Consider the following 19130-nt stretch of genomic DNA (forward strand, 5'->3'; position numbering starts at 1 on the left):
GGTATATCCCAAAGATGTCTCCAGGTTGCAGTGTTTGGCTCTCCTAAGATGGTTAGACCCAAACACAGAACATATCCAAACATGTGGCAAATACAGTCAAAAGGTGACCACCTCAGCCTTGGCTGGGAACCACTTTTCCTTCTGCCAGAAAGTCCTTCTCCTTGAAGAGATCAGGCTTGACCTTTCTTTCCCAAGGAGAGCATAGCTCATGCAAACAAACTCTTGAAAAGGACCCAACCCAGATATGTTTTTCTTTTCACAAACCTGTGATCCAGAAATAAAAATTTCCATTCCAAGCTATGCCTTGAAGTGAATTCCTCTAAAGGTTCATCAACTACGCACATTTCCTGTATTAGAAGGGGGAAAAAAATGTTGCTTGGGGTGCCAGCCTAGGGCACTCCTAGGGCTGTGCACCCTAGGGTTGTTCTAGAAAGCCTGGTGGGTTACAGAAGTCAAATTCGTTGTGAGCAAGTCTTCAAGTTGGGTTGGACTGAAACTCATCATCTGCAGCTAATTTTGGTATCAGCTGATACTAAATTTATTTCCCAAGCTGAGGGAAAATAACTAGAAGCCCAAATGTCACACCACTCCCTTCCCATTATCTCGAAGTGTGGTAAACATGTGGAAAATGACTTTTCATCTGCATTTGAGTTACTAATTTAACTCAACACTCGGGCCATAGCGTTAAAACAATCATAGATGAGAGAATTCAGACAACCCCTCAGTTTGACTCTCGGTTCTCCCCTCTGCCTGCCCTGAGCGGTATTAATGTTGGCATGAAAGGTGGGAAGCTTTACAGAGTTCAAAAGGAGCAGCTCCACAGGCTGAAGAGGCAGCTAATGCTGACTTCAAACAAAACCCTCACAGGAAACCGGAGTGAGGGGAGAGACTGCGTGGCCCGCCCCAGGTGCAGAAACCCGATGTTGAAAATTTTCAGTCGTGACAATGTCATTGTAATTTTATCCTTTCCCATAAAGACAATTAATTTAATATAACTAAATGGGACTTGACTGTAATAGCTCCACAGGATACATTCTCTCCCAGGTACTTACCTTTAAGAACTGCGGTGTTGCCAGGCGAACGGTAGCGATGAAGCAGACCTCCTTTCCAAGTGGCAGCCGGCAAGGCCCTGAAAGGGTGCTGTCAAAGCCATTACAGGTGGGGCTAGGCACTACGAGAGGGGAGGCACACAGGTTAGCTCCCTCTGGTGCAGCAGCCAACCCGCCTGCATTACACTAAGCCAGCACCTTGAAAATGGCTTCAGGCTCCGTGTACATGAGCTCATTTCATTCTTACAACAACTCTGCGAGTAGGTGCTAGCTCTCATGATCCCACATGCACAGGAAACTGAGGCACAGACGGGTGAGGTAATCTGCACAAGGCCACAGAGAGCTGGAATTCGAGTTGACTCACTACCTTGCCTCTCACCTGTACTACCCAGAGCCCATTAGGTTATCCTATTGGCAAAAACAGTCTGCAAAACGAGGAGACTGCCTCATTGTGCAGTCAGGGCCTGAACCCTCACTCCAGCCAGCGTTTGAACAGTGAGTTCCTAGTCCGACGGTGTTTCTGATACTGATTTTCCAGGGAAAAGTAGTGGCGTCTTGGCACACGTGGATGCCCCTCCTGCTCCTGGCCCTGGTGTGGCACGCCTGGCATTTAAGGGCTTCTGCCCTGAAATGCCCCCTCAGGAGCCCAGGTTGAGGGAGGGGTTGGGTTGGGATTGCTGAGGAGATGGCCTCAGGAGGCAGGGTGATCCCCAAGAGGTGCACTGTCCACAACAAAACTTGATAGTTCTGGAACGCTGCACAGGTGACAAAACCTGTTTATTGTGTCGTATTTATTCTCACAAGTCTGGGGAGGCGTGGCTTTCCTCATTCTACAAATGAGGAAACTGAGGCCCAGGGAGGTTATATATATTAAGCAAGGTCACCTAGAGTAGAAATAATGGAGCCAGGAGTATACTCAGGTCTTCACTCCAAGGCCAGGGTTCTAACAGGGCAGGGAGGGGACGGTTCTAGGCTAACCTACTGTGCATCCCGCCCAGGCCCAACACCTGCTGGTGTGTGGGGGGTGGCCCTTAGCATCAGCAGCAGTCTGCTCTGGTGGCTACAAACCTGCCTGCAGGGTCACGGTGCAGAATTGCTTTACCTTTCGGGCCAGAGAACAATTCTGCTATTTTAGGTGGAGTTTGCTGGGTGGGAAAAAGAACCCTGTTAAATGTGAAAAGAGTCGGTTTACCACGCACACAAATTCTCACCAACTGCCCAGGACCTTTCACGTGGCCTCCCAGAGCAGCTAATAAAGAAAACTGGGGTGAAGCCCAGTCATTGGCACTTTTAAAAGCCCCCGCGCCCCAGATTTACTAATGGGCAGCCAAGGTTGAGGGTTACTGTCCTAGACAATCTATACAACTTCTTTCCTTTTAGAATGTAGTTGGTTATACCTTGTACATTTCTGAACTTGTAGATTAAAACTTCTATTTTCCAACTTGACAGTATATAAACATCAGAAAACCAAATGCATTCTCAGGTGAACCCCGCAAGACTGTTTTTGGATTTTACCTTTCCAATAATTTTTTTTTCTTATGTGTATAGGTTTCTAAGTGAGTCAGTAATGTGGTCTTCTATCCACTAACATGAATAAATTCTTTTTACCAAACATATTCTCTGAATGCATTCACAGAAATAATAAATGTTTCCAAACATGATTATAAAGTGGGTAAAATAAAAAACAGCGGGCTCCAGAGAGTTTGCATCTGTTATTAGTTGGCTTAGATCATTGCAGATTAATGTGCAGGGGGAGCCAAAGATCTTATCAAGGGGTAGGAAAACAATTCCACATAAGGGAAGGGTCTGCCAGATGTGAACATCTGCGTAATGAACAAAAGAAAGACACTGAAAAATGTCCCAGATGTGAAATATCTTCTCTGCTGGAATCTAAGACACATCGCCCGCCAGATAACAACCTAATAAAATGCTTCTCACGCTTTTAGAATAGCAAGACCTTCCAAGCAAACTTTCAAGGACTTACTTCCCAGGAATTTAAGAGAAAGTCTTTGACTGGTCTCTGAAGTATGTGTCTTGTTTGAATGATGCTTTCTGCTACAAAATTCCAGTGCCCTGTCAGTAAGTGCTTGTCTGGGTGATGTACTGTGAGGGATAGGGGGACAGATGGAGTGAGCGGCAGGCAGCAGCCCCTGATAACTTCTTTAAGGGACAGGGGTGAGGATCGCAGCAATTAAATGATGTTCCGCAGAGCTTCCTGTTGGCCTGGCTGCCTCCTAATGCGGTTTTATCAGTGCTCCTATAACTTCTAAAGCTTTAAAGATGAAAACGCACCCTGCAAGGGAAATTCCATTATTGCTTGTAGCCTGCACTTGATAAGCTAGACGTCTTACAGAGGGACCCAGATCCCAGCAAACGCCTCTTCGAAACAAGTCTTCCCCCTAAAACCTGAAGCATCGGAGGGTTTGGTCACAGGTGAGTAAATCAAGGATGAAAGTTGTAACCGAGGCCAAGGGGAAAACCTTGGGGAGAAACATGGGGAAGAAGCTACTTTAAATATTTTGCCAGTTGTATTTGAAATGACTTTCCCTCTCAGCATGAGCCTTCTTGCAAGTTCCAGAGAGTCAACACGTGGGAAAATTCTTCCCCGGGACTTCAGAGCCATATTTAGTGCTTAGAATAACTTTGTGGGCACTTCTTATTCCCAGGTAGCTTAGAAATGTTAATTAAGAATTTAATTAGTTGTTTCAATTTAAGTAATAGAAAAATAGATCTAATTACAACCAGCTTCCTGAGCCTCTCAGGATAAACCACTCATTGCAGGCACAGCCCTGTTTTATCAAATCTCTGACCACTTTCAGGCTTCTCCTTTCCTCTGCCACACACAAACACACACACACACACACACACACACGCACACACACACGCACACACACACACACTCACGATAGAGATAGAAGTGATATTTCTTGCTACATTTCCCCCCCCACCCCTGAGTCATCTTCCTTAAAATTGATCTTACTCTTGCCCAAAGCTAAAGAGACAGCCTTCTCCAGGGCAGGAACTGGGTCTAATTCTGTCTGTCTTCAGCTCTGAGCAGGCATCTTGCACACACAGCAGGTACTCAACACCTGCTGTGTGTATGGAATAACTCTTTCACAAGATGACCTTCCATCTCACATCCAAGCCATAGTTTAAGGTCCAGTTTGGGAAGAGATCTTTGGATCCCTGCCAGCAAGTAACATACACCTTGAGGCCCCAGGATGGCTTTCCCCTGCAGCCCAGCCTCGTGTTGCTGGTGGCTGGCTGGCCATAGGAGGGTACCCCTGGTACTCAGGCTAGCTCACTGCCCCACTCAGGTGTCAACACTGGTCACAAGGACGCCTGGGCAAGATCTGCTGCAAATCAGCCCACAGCCATTACCAGTCTGTGGAAAAAGTAGGGGTGCTAGTCGTGGGCCTTATGCTTGGAGAGATGTCGGATGGGGCTCTGTTTTCAGTCTTCTGATTAAAAGGATCCATGAAGTTCACAAGGACCCCTCTTTGCTCCTAAACCTTTCACCACAGTCTCTAATTTCAGAGACTCTGAAACAATTGTGCCTTGGGCTAGCGTTCTTGGGATTCCAAAAACAAGAGAGCCCCAAGGTTTTCCTGAGGATCAGAATGACTAACGTCTGTCTTGCTTGGTGCTCGGCAGTCACTGGCTTCCAAGTCTGCCTGATGACAAAGGTGAGCTCCCAAATCGGTGACAACAAGGAGATAAGGATGACTGTCAGGGCAGGGAAAGCTCAGGTAGTGTGAGAACTTATTTCCAAAGGCAAGAGCGAAGGAGGAGCAGGGATGGTGACAGTGAACCTCAGCCAAAAGCAAGGAGGAGAAGGAAGTGGAGAAAGATGTGCCGATGCTCTTCTGCTCAGTATCAGTTCCCTCATCAGGCCTAAAGATGAAGTCTTCTGATCAGAGATGGCCTGCTTATGATAAATGAGTTACAAGAGCTGAAGGAAAACACACTATGTGTCCACAAGGAGAGTGACAAATAGCTTTCTCAGCACTTCTTGGAACCAAAGAACAACAAAGCAGGTAGGTGTCCGGGAAGGCGTGAAACCATTGAAGAGGAAGTTTGCTAAAGAATGAATCAAGTTCCTAAAGCTCCTTTGTGATAAGCATCCAAAAAGGTCTGGGCCAAAGTGTTGGCATGTTGAGAGAAAAATAATTTTCTGCACATTCCTGAGAAATTGTCTCCCACTAGTTCAGCAGGATTCCAGACTGTCCTTTTCTCTCTTCCCAGTCTGCTTTCCTAGAGGTGTTCTGAACTGATAGGTTAGTGGGTTCTTAGGACAGCAGCAGCACAGTGATCTGCCCAGTATTTGGCCTGGACACCGCCACACTGGCTGGGGTAAAGTGTGCTTCTTCTTTCTTTCCTGCCACTTCTGTTTGGCACAGGGAACAACAATGTTGGAGAGAAGCTGAGAGCCACATGAGAAAGCTGGGGTGGGAGTGGGGGGGGGAGGCGGGTCTGGTGGTGCAATTTGCTGGATTGAAAAAAGTACTTTAATGGGAAAATATGTGTCTTAAATTTCTTCCTTTAAGAAGAATTCATTAATTAAAATGAGTAGTTTTAGGAGCCAGGAGACTGTAACGGCACTGACAAAATACCCACCAGATGGTGGGTGAGGACACGGCCAAATTATTTGTATGCTCAGGGAAGTGAATTTCCTGTAGGCCGTCGTGCCCTGTGCCCCAAGTGGGTATCATGTGCCCATTTTTATCACAATTATCAGACAATCCGTACCAAAGTTCCCCGCTCCCAGGCTGAAACAAGCAGAAAGATGGATGAGAAATATACGACCATTCCTCACTACTCCATTTTAACACAGACTCTTGGATAGGTCTGTACCCTTGGGTAACAATTTGTTTTTTATCCTGATCGTAATTTCTCTACAATCAAATCTGGCAGCCGTGACTGCTGCTGGAGAAGAACGTGATGTTTTCTTGTCAGAGTGGACAAGTGGAGGGACACTCTGATTCTGACTCTTGGGTGCTTGTGACAGAGAGATCAGACAAAGCTGGTCTTCCTGGGACAAACTCACGTCTCCATTCTCAGTTGAGGTCTCACCGACCTGTGATTTGTTCCCGTAACTGAGACACCTCAATGAACTCAGCTTAGGAAAAAAACCAAACCAAAACAAAGCCCCCAAAGCCAGAAAATGAGGCAATCTACAGAAATCCCAGGGAACAATGGAGTCAAGTGCTGTGAGTCCAAAGGCCTCGGCTTCTGCCAGAACTTCAAATCTGGTTGTGTGGTTAGAGGCGGGTAGGTAAAATGAGGGCAGGGAAAATTTTATGCTCTGCTGTGTGGTTTCTGGAAAGCCCAGAGTGGAATGTTTGCTGAGGGTGACCCATTTGGAACCACACCAGCGACTTTTGAAACACTGCTCTCTGGATTTCAGTCAGACGCACATTTAAATCCAAGGCTGGGGGAGGGGCAGGAGCTCAAATACAGGATGGCCTTCTTCCCTGCTAGAGGGGTGGGGGTGGGGCTGGGGAAAGGCCTCAGGGCTCCCCTCTAGTTCACTGGAGAAGTAAAAAGATGGGATGCTGCTGTATTTGTTCAAAGCACTAGAAACAAATGTTATTGGACAAACATAGCTCCGAATAAAGTAATTTCATTTCAACTCCATTCTGGAAACTAGGAGCAGAGGTGGACCAGGGGCTGCTCTGATGGGTCCACCCTAGTGGGCCAGGCTCAGAGAGGGGACTTTTTATGAGGAGAGGAGGAGACTGGGGGGGTGGGGGGGTCCTATATCCCAGGTCAGATTCCTTCAGGAAGCATCTCACAGGTTGCCTTAGAGATGGTGTTAAAGTGAAATGCTTCTAAGAAAGCTACTTTCCTGTCCTGTTTCCTGGCACATATTGCTTCACATTTATTAAAAATCTAGGTTAAAGATGTGAGGTCCTGTCTTCCCTCCCCTCCCCCCAGAACATCTGTGGCCAATAAAGAAGCCCAAGGAGTGGCCAAGATGTGTAAATATCGAAGTCGGGAAAATTCCATTCTGCTCAAGGCTTTGGGCAAAGCTGCTGTGTCTGCACAGCGACAGTGTTGGGGGCAGGGATGTCAAGCGGTAGGTGTCACAGCCGGCTGGTGACTCTGGAAATGTCCCATTAGAGAGTTTAATTCATTAACAAGGGCAAGCGTGCTTCTGTTCCTCCGCTCCCCCCAGACTCCTAACTGGGCCTCCTCACATCCGTCACAGAGCCAGCTGAGTCCTGAGCAGTTACCTGGGTCAGCAGACAAGCAGATGCGTCTTCATCTACAGGATTTAAGGGTCACCAAGCACCCTCTTTCCTGCCTGAAGCCTTCACATTTCACTTGGGCCCTTTGGTTAAGGCCGAGAGCCCCTCTATCAGCCTTGGGTCAAATCAGTCCATCACATGAGCTCTAGGCTGGGAAGACAGCATGTCAGGAATGGCCTGCGGGGGTGCCCCCTGAGTGAGAGGCCTGGATAAGGACACCAGGGAGCAGCCAGAGGGGAAGGGGGGCGGGGGAGGCACAGAATGTGGAGTGAATGGTGGCCAGAGGTGAGCTTCCCTGACCACCCACTGCTGTTCCGGAGGCCCTCCAGTATAGACACTTCACAAAGCACCGGAAGTCACGTTGGCTCCAGTTCACTCAGCACGTGCACCACAGTGGATTTTATTGCTTTGCATTTAAGGCCAAAGAAGAGGCGGGAACCCTCCTGGAAGCCAAAACTAGGTCTGTCCCTGGAGTGTGCTCCAAAGTCAGTCAAAGGGCAGTCCTGTTATCAGCTCTGGGGGAAGAGCATGATTTCCCTGAGCCGGAAGTTCTGGGCCCGAACCCTGGCTCTGCCACTACGACCTGTGGTCCAGAGCCAAGGTCTCCAAGCCCCAGACTAGGTCAACCTTCTTTGGTTGAGCACTTACTTATGTGCCAGGCACGGACTGTGTGGGTCCAGGAAGGGGTTCCAGGAGGCCACTGATTAAAGGCTGCCGTCCTTTCCATTCCATGATTTACAAAAACAAAAGCCTTGTATCTTCTTGAGAAGTATCAAGTAAGAATGCATGAAGTGATGTCCGATAGACTAAACAGCCCTGCGGAAATGACAGGGCTGTTCATGATAATGGACCAAAGTAGGGTTCCCTGTGTAGTTCTCTGAGGTGTGAGCAGGTACTCTATTAAAATAAAACCCCTGTTCATGGTCACTTTTCCTCTACACTTAACATGTTGTTTTCCAATCTGCACCGTGCCTGGGAACTAGGAGAAATTGCATGGGGTGGCTTGTGTATTAACCACATTTTCTAGTTTCTGCATCTGATGCTTTGACATTTGGGGCCTTGCTGACCCTGGAGGGACTGCTCCTCTCAGGGTCAGCCACCACTGAGGGATAGTAAACAACTCACTTTCCAGTGTACCTTTCGTATGGAAACTAAGCAACCTGGAGCCCATCCCCCCACGGCCTCCACTGTCTGGCTCTCACATTCTGGGCCACTGTCCTCTTGCTCTAATCACCCAGGGCCAGGATGAGATCACTAGGGACAGTGCCTATACTACACAGCCCCGACATTCTGGACACTAGCCAATCCTAAGCCTGCTCACCCTGCCTTGCCCATTTTCCCCTACAGAAACCACAACAGACGTTCTTGTTCACTGTTCTCCTGCTCCCTCAGTCTCTTGACCCATGCTGGTGCTTCCACGTGTGGCCCTGCATGGTGTTTTTCTAGGGATCTGTGAGTGTAACTCTCTTCCTTCATGACAGTCATTGCCACGTCTGCGTGTCTTGCCATAGTTGATTGAAAACAAGTCTCGAGTACCCTTACAACAGGTTGGTATGTGGGTGTGGGACATCTGATGTGCACAGGTCCAGATGTCATGTACAGATAGAATGCCGAGACAGGGCGACAGACCTGTGCTCTGCATCCGGGTGCTTGATTTCCACATAGATTTGTGGGAGGCAGCAAAGCACTGGGGTTGAGCATGAGTTCAGGGTCAGGATGGGTATGAATGTGGGTCCCCCACTTCCCACCTGGACACTTCAGACTTTACTCTCCTAGGCATCAACTTCGTGCTCTGTTAAGATGGGACGCTGCGCGTAGTCCCACCTGATAAGGTCATTGCGAGGACTCAATGAGGTGATCAAGGCAAATACTGAGCCCAGGGACTAGCACTAAAGAAACGCCCCCCTACGGTGAGCTATTCCTTTTATCATTCCATTGTTCAACGTTTATGGAGAAGTAAACCTACAGAATCAAGTTTGAATTATTTCTTATATTATGTGAAACCATATTTTATAGGTCAAAAAATGGTTGACTGTTGGTGATTTCATAGGGCTCCATCTTAGAAATTCATTTGTCTCTGACGCTTTTTGCTATGTGTTGTAATCTGCCTTACAACTGTAGTTCAGGTTTTCCACAATTACCTTTGGAGAGTCTTGTCTCAAGAAAGCACCCCCCGGACTTTGGTTTGTGCAACAGGTTCTAGAAAGTCACGCTGCACTCTTGGCTTTAAATTTTCTACTTTCAGTGCTGTGTGTTTATAGCAGTGACGGTTTCCAAACAAAAGAGAAAAGAAAAAAAAAATCACACATAATTTTCACACATTCATTCAGGCAAACAAACATTGTCTCAACTTGAAGTAAAAATAAAGCCTTGCTAGTTTAAAAAAAAAAATCCCAGAAATCACCACAAAGCCTTTCTATTTTCTTAAAACCCTCTGAAACGAGATAAATGACAGGAAGATTCAGTGATATTCAGCGGGCATCTTAATGGGAGTTGCGGAGATGGAAATTCACAAAGGACACCATGGCTGCTCACCAGCCAATCACAGGTTGGTTCCTTTAATTAAGATCGGACACTGTTGTCATGGGGATACGCGGGAACAGCATCCCATAATTCTTGCAGTCTTGGCCCTCTGGGGGCCAGGATGCCTTTCCCTTGCTTGCACATGGCCACTAGGGATATACTGCTCTCCCAGCAGCTGGTGGCATTACGGTCACAGCACATGTTTTAAGCACATTCCCAACCACCACTTACATCAATTCAAGGATAAAGTTGTCTGGAAGGTGCGCCATAAACAAGAGGAGTGTCATGAAAATTCCTATGAAATGGTATTTAGTAGGACAACGAGGTAGTGTTTCTCAAAGTCGCTGATTCCTTGCATCAGAAACCCCAAGCTTCCTTCCCAATCTCACAATCCCAGCCCCACCCTCAGGTCTCCTGAATTGGAAACTTTAGGTGACGGCTAAGAATCTGCATTTTCACAAGCTGCCTCACCCATGACCCATTGCACCAGGGCTGGCGTCATGGTGGGTGTTCTATGAGGTATCTCTCAGGTCACTTTCTTTACCTGGTAGACCAAAGAGTTACCATTTACTCATTTATGTGGTTCACTGAACATTCATCTCAGAATGTTTGGGAAAGCCTTTCAGATGAGTCATATTAGCATGGCAGGCCTTGGCTTCATCCTGCTTTACCCAGATTTAGGGTCCCCCTTGGGGAAGCTGACCTCCCACCACTTCCAGCCACTCAGGCATGCTGAGTCTTGGGTGGGCAGGTTCCCAGAAGGACCCCAGTCGGCCATGGAGCCCATCATCCAGGCATAAGCCCTGAACAGTGGGCCTGAAAAATGCTCTGGCAGGCTCATGCTGCTTAGTATCTAGCATGTTTATGTGAGTAACATACAACAGAGAATCCTCCAAGGCCTCAGCATTAGGACTCAGTGCCATGACTCTGGCTGATTCTCATGGAAACTTGGGACTCATTTGACTGGGGTAATGGACTTGTCTGTGGTCCAAACAGCACACGAGTTACCGCTGCCATCACAACACTCTCGTACCTCCCAACTGCCCACCCACCCCCTTATTTCCAAGCCGTATCTTTTCCTATTTGTTTTCCTTTGGTATTTTTCTCCTTCCCTTTTCTCTCTTTCCCCTATTCCCTGTCAATACTTCCTTCTAGTTGTTCCCATCTCCTTGTATTAAATGCTGGACCTTTCAAAGGTGTCTGTTTTGCCTTGAGTTTTGAGGAGCACAGAGGACAGAATGCAGGTCCGCCTGAGCTGGGTTGTGGGGCTGTGTGTTGGCACACTGAGCCTGGGATGGGCAGGTTCACAGAAGGGCCCAAGCCCCCGAATTTCTAGCATTGGCCTGCTTTCCCATTTTGCAGGAGTCGAAAGTAAAACTGAGTGTTCAGGGTCTAGTTTAGAGATACAGTCAGAGCTTGGACAGCTAGGTATCCAGATTAATTTCAGAAAGGATGACTTTACTGCCTGACCTAGCCTGCTTGGCACCCCCATAGTATAGCTTGCTGGTCACCTACTGTGCATCAGGACTAGAGTGAGCAGAAGACCTATGCACCAGAGCTATTAAAATATGCTCACAGCAGTACTGTAAAAAGGAGGATAAAAATACAGAAACCAAGGTTATGGATCGTCATGTCACAATGAAGCCCTGTTTGGCTGTGCGGAGGCTGAGCCTGTACTCTAGTAACTGCAAATTGTTTCTCACAGGAGAACTATTCCGTCAGCCTGCAAGTAAATAAACGAATAATGTGCATCTCAGTGGGACTTTGCACATTGGCATAAACAGGTGTGGGAGTGTGTGCTTCTCGAATGGGAGATAACATTTACGAGCACAAAAACGCATCTTGGGAACATGAAAATCTAAACGCAAATATGAAAAGCACAGATTCTCCCGCCTCCTCCCTCCATGATTCTTGGGCCCCCATGTGCATGTGGGCATGATAAAAGACGCAGTTGCAATTATATGACAATTAAAGCTTACCATTGTTGTAGGAGCGAAAATTTCCTACAAATTTTATGTATTCATAAGTTGGAAATTCCTTTGGGTTCAAGCTGCCTCTGAGAAGATGGCAATAAAACTCTAAATCGTTGTCAGCTGGGCCGTTAAAGGAAAAAGGAGAGAAAGGGAACGTGAGCATTATACACCCTCGATTGAACAAGTCACATCTTTGTGAAACACACAGGGTTTAGTCTACACATGGCCAGGATAGTTCCCTCATTACGACTGACTTTTGGACGTGGTTTTATAACCTTTGCACCATAGGCTCCCCCAACCCCCCAGTTTATAGGTATTTTGTATTCCATACTTGGACCCAATTAGTCTTCATTTGCTCACAGATGTCTGCAGATGGTTATGTCGGCATTGATTAGTTCCGGTTGTTTTCATATGGTATATTAAAATAAAGCTGCTCGTCTAGAGCTGCTCTCTTTCATTTAATCTTTTCACGTTGCTTTTGAAGTAAAATCAGATGTACAACAAGACAAATTATTCATGGAAAATGGACTAAGGCTTGAAAAAACCCAAGGCAAACCTTCTAGCTCTGTCTGTCTGTCTGTCTGTCTGTCTGTCTGTCTGTCTATCTATCTATCTATCTATCTATCTATCTATCTATCTATCTATCTATTTCATTAAGTGACACATGGCCCAGTAGGCAATGAGGCCAGCCTTCTAGCTGGGTTGCCAATTTTGATAAAAACTTAAAAATTCCAAAAACAAAAAAACCCTTGCAAATGTATATAAATAACCAGACGACAGCCTCAAGAGAAGAGAATTTGGATTTTTGACCTAATTATTCGGTTTTCAGTTGGTTACTTGGCATCATACAAATCTAGCCTTATAGTGTTCTCCAAAATAAGTGGGTTGTTCACTGATTTTGCACTGCTTATTACTAAAAGTCTGTCATGTGAAAAAAAAAGAGGAACCTCTTGTAGTACATGCAAAACAAGTTATTATTCTGAAGCTCTACGCTTTCAAATTTTCCACATAAAAGTTAAGTGTCTTTCATATTCCAAACTCCAGTTTAATTTTAAACTTAAAATATACCTCTGAGGATGTTGGAAATGTTCTGAGTCACAAGAAAAATTATTCTTAAAATTAGTCCTCCCTTCTTAATCCATTTTAACTTCTTTTCAAAAGTACAACTTCTATCTTTATAGCTGGTAAAACCAGGAAAGTTAAACTTACATTTTAAGTAGCCTGGGGAAGGGGAATCCGACACAAGCATATGGGAAGAAAGCATCTTATAAACTTCTGAGTGTTCTTGTTCAGGAAGGAAATTTAACAAATTCTGATCCATAACATCTGACTGAAAAAGAAAATAAAGAACAAAGGTACACACTCAACGAAGACGGGAAACCAAAGCAACAGCAAAAACTGAACATTCATGACCACTCAGAAGTGCTCAGAAGGAAATGCAAAGTTCAAGAGCTGATTTTTGGTGAAGACTCTCCATCTGTCACTCTGTAAATCTGAAGTATAATCTACAAGGTTTCACTGGCTCACATGCCCATGGACCCAAGAAAGAAGGAAGAGGTAAGTCAGACCTCTCCTCTCGCTTGAGGAGCCCCATCGTTCTGGTTCTGGCCTGGGCAGTGTGGAGCCCCAGCTCGAGGCCACTCGCTCATCTGAAGGGCGCGAAGAGTACACATGGTTCCTTTTCTGACCTTTAGGTCCGCAAACAGCTGCCTGTTTACTTCTTACAGGTCTCTGATCAAAGGAACTGTACTTTTTCTCTGAGTGCCTAGACACGATGGATACAAAATAAATACAATGTCGGGTCTAGAGCTGCTGTCCACTAGAGCTGTTGTCTGTGATGAGGAAAATGGCGTATCATCTGCGCCGTCCATTATGGAAACTACTTGCCACACGGCTACTGAGCGCTTGAAACGTGGCTGGTATGACCGAAGACTAAATTTTTAATTGTGTTTCATTTTAATTATTTGAAGTGAAATGTAAACAGCCACCCATGGCTGGTGGCTCCGACGTTGGGCAGTGAAGCTGAGAACTCACAGTGGAGGCAGAGGACACAAGCACGTCTCTATCTTCCTCAGTCAACTCAGCCCCTCCTGCAACCTCAAACACGATCTGTATACACTCTTACATGTGTATGTCCTGGCGACTCTCGTGGGCCCCGCCTTAATCTTCCAGCTGCCACTCAGATGCCCCCTGCGGAGAGCAGTCACACACATCCCCAAGGTCATCATTCTTTTGTGCCCATACCTTCTCCTCCCCTTGTCTTCTCTGGTCCCATTTATGGTATTGCCAACGGATCACTTGCCCATACCAGACGCCCAGGTGGTATCCTTGGCTTCTCCTCCTCCCGCCCTCATCTTCACATGCACACAATGTCCAAGTGCTGTGAGATTTTCTTCCCTTACATTTTCTCAGACCCGCTCCCTTCTCTTCGTATACGGCCTCTATGCTAGGCCAGACCACCATCGTCTCTTGTCCAGGGAAGGAAGTGGTCAAGCTAGTCTTCCCACATCGACTTCTGTCCCTGTCCAATTTGTTCTCCAGAAGGGGCCTTGTGGCAGATCAAGTCACCACCCTGCTTGAAACCATCCGTGGGCTTCCGATCGCTCCCAGGATGAAGCCTAAACATCTCAATTCACTTCAAGGCTCCCACCATCTGCCAGCCACCCAGCCTGCTCCCAGTCCTGCTCCAGGCCTCCATACTTTCTTTTCTGTAGTTTACCAGGTTTGTTCTTCATTCTGGGCCTTCCCCCAGGCTATACCCTCTGGCTGGAACATTCTGCACCCTCTTTTTTCGTTTATCCTTCGGATGCCTGTTTTAAAGTCATGTCCTCTGAGAAGGTACCCAGGACAGCCCCTCGTCCAGAATGCTCACCCCTGCTGCTCTGGCTTCTGCGCTCCTCCATCACACATGGTAGGGTATCCCGCAATTGCTGGCATGTGTTCACCTAGCTGGGAAGGCCTGTGAGGGACCGGCCCCCAGCGTGGCAAGGCGGGTGAGAGCCCAGAGTCGGGTTTGAAAGCTGGCTTTGCCCCCAAAGCTGCGCTTTGCTGAACTGAAAGATGAGAAAGCTGAGGGTGAAATGAGCTGATTCGAGTCCGCTGCTGAGAAAAGGGCTCACAGCAAACACTCAGTAAATGCCAGGCCTGATTAGGTGTTTAATGACCATTTATGAACTGACTGGAAGTTGTCCTGTTGGTTCGTGTGTTGACATGTGTACTCTGCCAGCCTTACTCCAAACGGCAGCTGCAGGAGAGCAGAGGCCCTGCCTGTCTTCTTCACCCCCGTAGCCCACCATCGAACAGTGCTGGCCCTTCAGTAAAACGTGCTGATGCGCTGACAGAATGGATGGCAAGCATGCGACAGAAGTAAAGACAGGCACCCAGAGAACACTGAGCATACTGTGCTGAATCCAAAATCAAGGAGAGTCTACCAGGCAACAGTTTCCAGAAGGAGGAGGCCTGGAGCGGGATCTGGGGGACACGACGGTGTCTGCCAGGCAGCCAGGGTGCTCTGGGCAGGAGCCCAGCAGGCACAGAAGCATGGAGGTGGGTGCCCGTAAGCCCTGCGGGGGAGGGAGAGGAGCGAGGGGCTGAAGGCTGCACAGGGAAGTATGTCTAGAGTACAGAAGGCCTCAAAGGGTTAGGGCACCATCCTGTGTACCAGGAGGACCCCTGAGGGACCGACAGGAAGGGAGTGAGGGCTGTGCTTCTATTTTAAAGAGACCACTCGCAGTGAGGAGGAAGGGAGCTTAGGAAGCGAGGCTAGAGCTGGTCCGAGTCTGCAAAGGCACACAGGAAGAGGCGATGGAAAAGACCGAAAAAGACAGTCCAAATAATTCATTCCACAACATAATCCAGCTCATATTGACTGCAGGCTACCACATGCCAGCCACCGCTTCAGGCGCTGGGAAGACACACAACACCGCAGGCAAGTCCATCCCCTCCTGCAGCCAGCATTTGAGGCAATGGAGGCAGGTGGACACTCCTTGGTGGCTGACAAAGGACAGGAGGCAGAAGAGGAGGGACTCTGGTGTCTCCTGGGCTCCTAGCTGGGACGGTCCCATTTTGATCTCTATGGACAACCCCCTCACTAGCTGTGCTGTCATTTTCTCACTCTGGTTTCTCCAACTTCCTTCTGATGTTCCTAATTTTATTTTAAGCTCATTCCCTTTAGTTTTTTAGAAGATGACTAATGTTCACTGATGGCAGTAGTTTTTCTTCTTAAAGACATTTCAGATAGTACTTGAAAATGGTAAGTAAGTCAGCCCGGGATCTCTTCTTCGAGGGCCAGTCAGGAGCCCACCTCCTATGATGGCAGGTGCGGCAGAGAGGAAGGTTGGGGGCTGCCTGGCAGGCCTGAGGGCTGTGGGGGACCTCAGGGCACAGGTTCTACACAGAATAAAGAGGAACGCTGGATGGAGGTGGGGGACATAGGCTGGGGGAAAGGGTTCGAAGAGCATGAGTTAACTCATGGAGAGGGTTCAGCGCAAGCTCTTTATACGTGTTTGCTATTACATTACTGTTATGCCACTTTCACGTGCCGAAAAACAACACAAACAACGATAATAAGAAAATTTATACCCTAGTGCTTACAGGAGAGTAAATTCTATCTGCAATTGAATGAGCTGAGCTCTGTTCATTAAAATAATGGCACTTATGGAGACAAGCAAGAGAATGTGCCATCTGCAGCCATCTTCACGGCTGAATCACATTATCAGGAACATCATTTACCTGTCGGAGGTGGGAGGGTCTCCATCCCAACTTACAGCCCGTGGCTGCTGTTTCAAGAATCTGGCCCTTTTCAAAATGCCTGTCCTAAATTCCAAATCGCACATCTCCCAGGGTTTCTCTCGAGGCACCTTGAGAGCCTGGAGACCATTTGGAAGTGCTGGGAGACAGGAAGCAGCTCCTTCTCTACCTGTGACCCAGCAGCACCAGTTCTCTTGCACCCAGCTGAGCTGGGAGTGGGCTGGGTGGACACTCAGTTCAGGAATGTCCCAACGGGCCCTGGCAGTTCTAGCTGGGAGATCTACACTGGTCGCAGTTAGAGGAGACAATGGGGAGAAGTCCATGGAACGTCCACAGTGAGAAGAGGCAGGAATGGGCTCTGGGAGGCAGTCAGGGCCTTCGTCTCCCTAAAGGATCAGGAAGGTGGAGGTGTATTTGATACGCTTTCATTCTGTTTAGATTCGGAATCAAATTGATGGCCAAATAGTAACGCTTTCAAAAGATCGTATAGAGCATAGCTTTAGCCTTGGAGTTGTGAAGAATTAATTAAGCTATAAAGAGTACCAACTATCAAGAATCTCTATTCAACAAAAGAAACTAAAGAGAGGGAAAAGCAAGTCTCAAAATGAGAGAAGATTTGCGACACATATACCTGTGGTGTAAGATCTATAATTAAGATTCACTGTTATAGGTGGTCTTATCACCTGGCAAATTGGGAAGGCCTTGGCTGGCCTACGGGGAAAGTTCCTCTCTGTACTCCATCCCCATGGATAATGTCCCCTAGCTAAACAACCCTTCTTTCAAGGGGACAGAGTGTGGTTCCCATTTGTCTCCGAGTAGAGGATTTAGTCCCCTGACAGTCCGCAGAATTATTCAAACAAGCCAGTCTCATTCGTCTGGGGACCAGGAGGCACCTCAGCCTCTTGTTACTGCACAGCCTGCCTCTCACAGCCCCTGCTGGGTCACTGTTTGAGAGTGCAGCCCGTGTGGCCCTGCGTTCTCCCCCCTGGGCTGTGAGCATACATGACTAAGAAACAGCTGCCAATCTCATCTGTCCAGTGTCAAGTGTCACGTGTTTGGCCATTCCTATAACCCTAGGGCACAGTGAATAGAAGGTGATTAAAACAATACCTGACAGAGGACTAGAGTCGAGAACATGAAAAGAATGTTCAAATCATAATAAGAAAAAACCCAGACAATCCAGTAGGAAAATGGCAAAATACTTGAACACAAAAGAGGCAATCCAAATGGCTAACAAACATGTTCAAAGACACTCAATCTTATTAGTGATGGAAAGAAAAGCAAATGAAATCTAAATGAAATCTCTACTAGGAGACACCTTCACACTCTAGACTGAAACTAGGACATCTGACAATAGCAAGTTCTGCTGACGTGGCGGAGGGCAAACTGGTGCGAGCTCTATGGAGACAATCTGGAGTTATCCAGTAAGGGTGAAGGCGTCCACACCCTACGGTCCAGCAGCTCTGGACTGTATCGGTTTTCCAAGGCAGGCTTGCAGACGTTCCTCAGGAAACACTGAATGTTCCTAGGAGCACTTTCTCAGAGTGCCAAACTGGAATGCATGCAGAATTGCAGATCTTCCTATGGTGGAATATGATGCAGCAAACCTCCAAAAGAGCACCCCATCTCCTCTTCTTCCTCAGCCCCCCTCAGCTCAGCCCTAGGAAGCCAGCTGATTCAATGGGGTCACTTCTGTATTTCTCACATCGGCCCCATCATTACTCTCCTAGCCTGAGACTAGAATCAACAGAAAACCACACTCTTGATTCCTTAGGTGAAGTGAGAACCAGCCTCTCTGACAGCTATGGAGAGGAGAGAGAACTGTCATGCCCCCAAGCCTACTGCACCCTGGAAATGGTACAGGAAATGGGCTGAAACAGAAAGGCTAGACGGATTATGGCATGGTGCAAAGGCCTCTGCCTAGCAGAGTAAAAACTGATTTTCTGGGCTATAACACACAGGGAAAATGTGGATGGAGGCTTTGATCTCCACCACCGTCCTCTGCAAAATGATGAGGTGAGAGGAGGGGCTTCTGAGGAAAAGTATGACTCAGGGTGTTGTGCAATCTGGGCCATGGCAAACAGGGGTCATGACCCCAGGGAGGCAAAGCTGCCCACAGAGTAAGGCCCTGCTGCTCCACTACCAGGCAGGTGTTGCTAAGGAGAGGCAACCATGGTCCTCCAGCACCTTCCTGGCCCAGGATTCTCTAGGTACAGGAACCCAGGGCAAGCTGTTACCTTTCTCATCACATACACTGATCACCCATTGGCCGATGTGCTGCGGGTGGGGAGTGGTGGGCGTTAAGAGGTTTGGTGGGGCTTGTTGAGTGGAGAGAGAACAGAGGACATTTTATCCCAATCAGATCCAGAGGATGCTCTTGGTAGAGCTGTCATTCAAGGTCAGGCTTCGCAGGAACAAATAATGGTGTGGCAGGAAATGGAAGGCTGGCCCAACGTCTACGAGGGACCCTCCACGAGCCAAGTGCTCATCCTGGTGGGGGTTGCGGGGGAGGCTTACCAGAAAGCCAGCAAGGAAGTATCAGGGAGGGAGGAAAGGAGGGAGAGAAGAGAAGAAAGAAGGGGAGG

At 47.6% G+C, this 19130-nt stretch overlaps 1 protein-coding gene across 4 annotated transcripts in view; it reads right to left on the minus strand.

The window, feature by feature from the left end:
- Positions 1-19130, minus strand: part of NPAS2 (neuronal PAS domain protein 2) — a 149082-nt gene that overhangs the window by 26832 nt on the left and 103120 nt on the right. For all 4 annotated transcript variants that reach the window (XM_081069231.1, XM_081069232.1, XM_081069234.1 and 1 more), the window contains exons 6-9: positions 13006-13126; positions 11803-11916; positions 1053-1171; positions 265-347 (exon numbers count right to left, since the gene is read on the minus strand). In XM_081069231.1, the coding sequence (XP_080925357.1) occupies positions 265-347; positions 1053-1171; positions 11803-11916; positions 13006-13126 (437 nt within the window). The remainder of the gene's footprint in view (positions 1-264; positions 348-1052; positions 1172-11802; positions 11917-13005; positions 13127-19130) is intronic.

The sequence above is a fragment of the Rhinolophus hipposideros genome (genome assembly GCF_964194185.1).
Source record: "Rhinolophus hipposideros genome assembly, chromosome: 12".
NCBI classification, from domain to species: Eukaryota; Metazoa; Chordata; class Mammalia; order Chiroptera; family Rhinolophidae; genus Rhinolophus; species Rhinolophus hipposideros.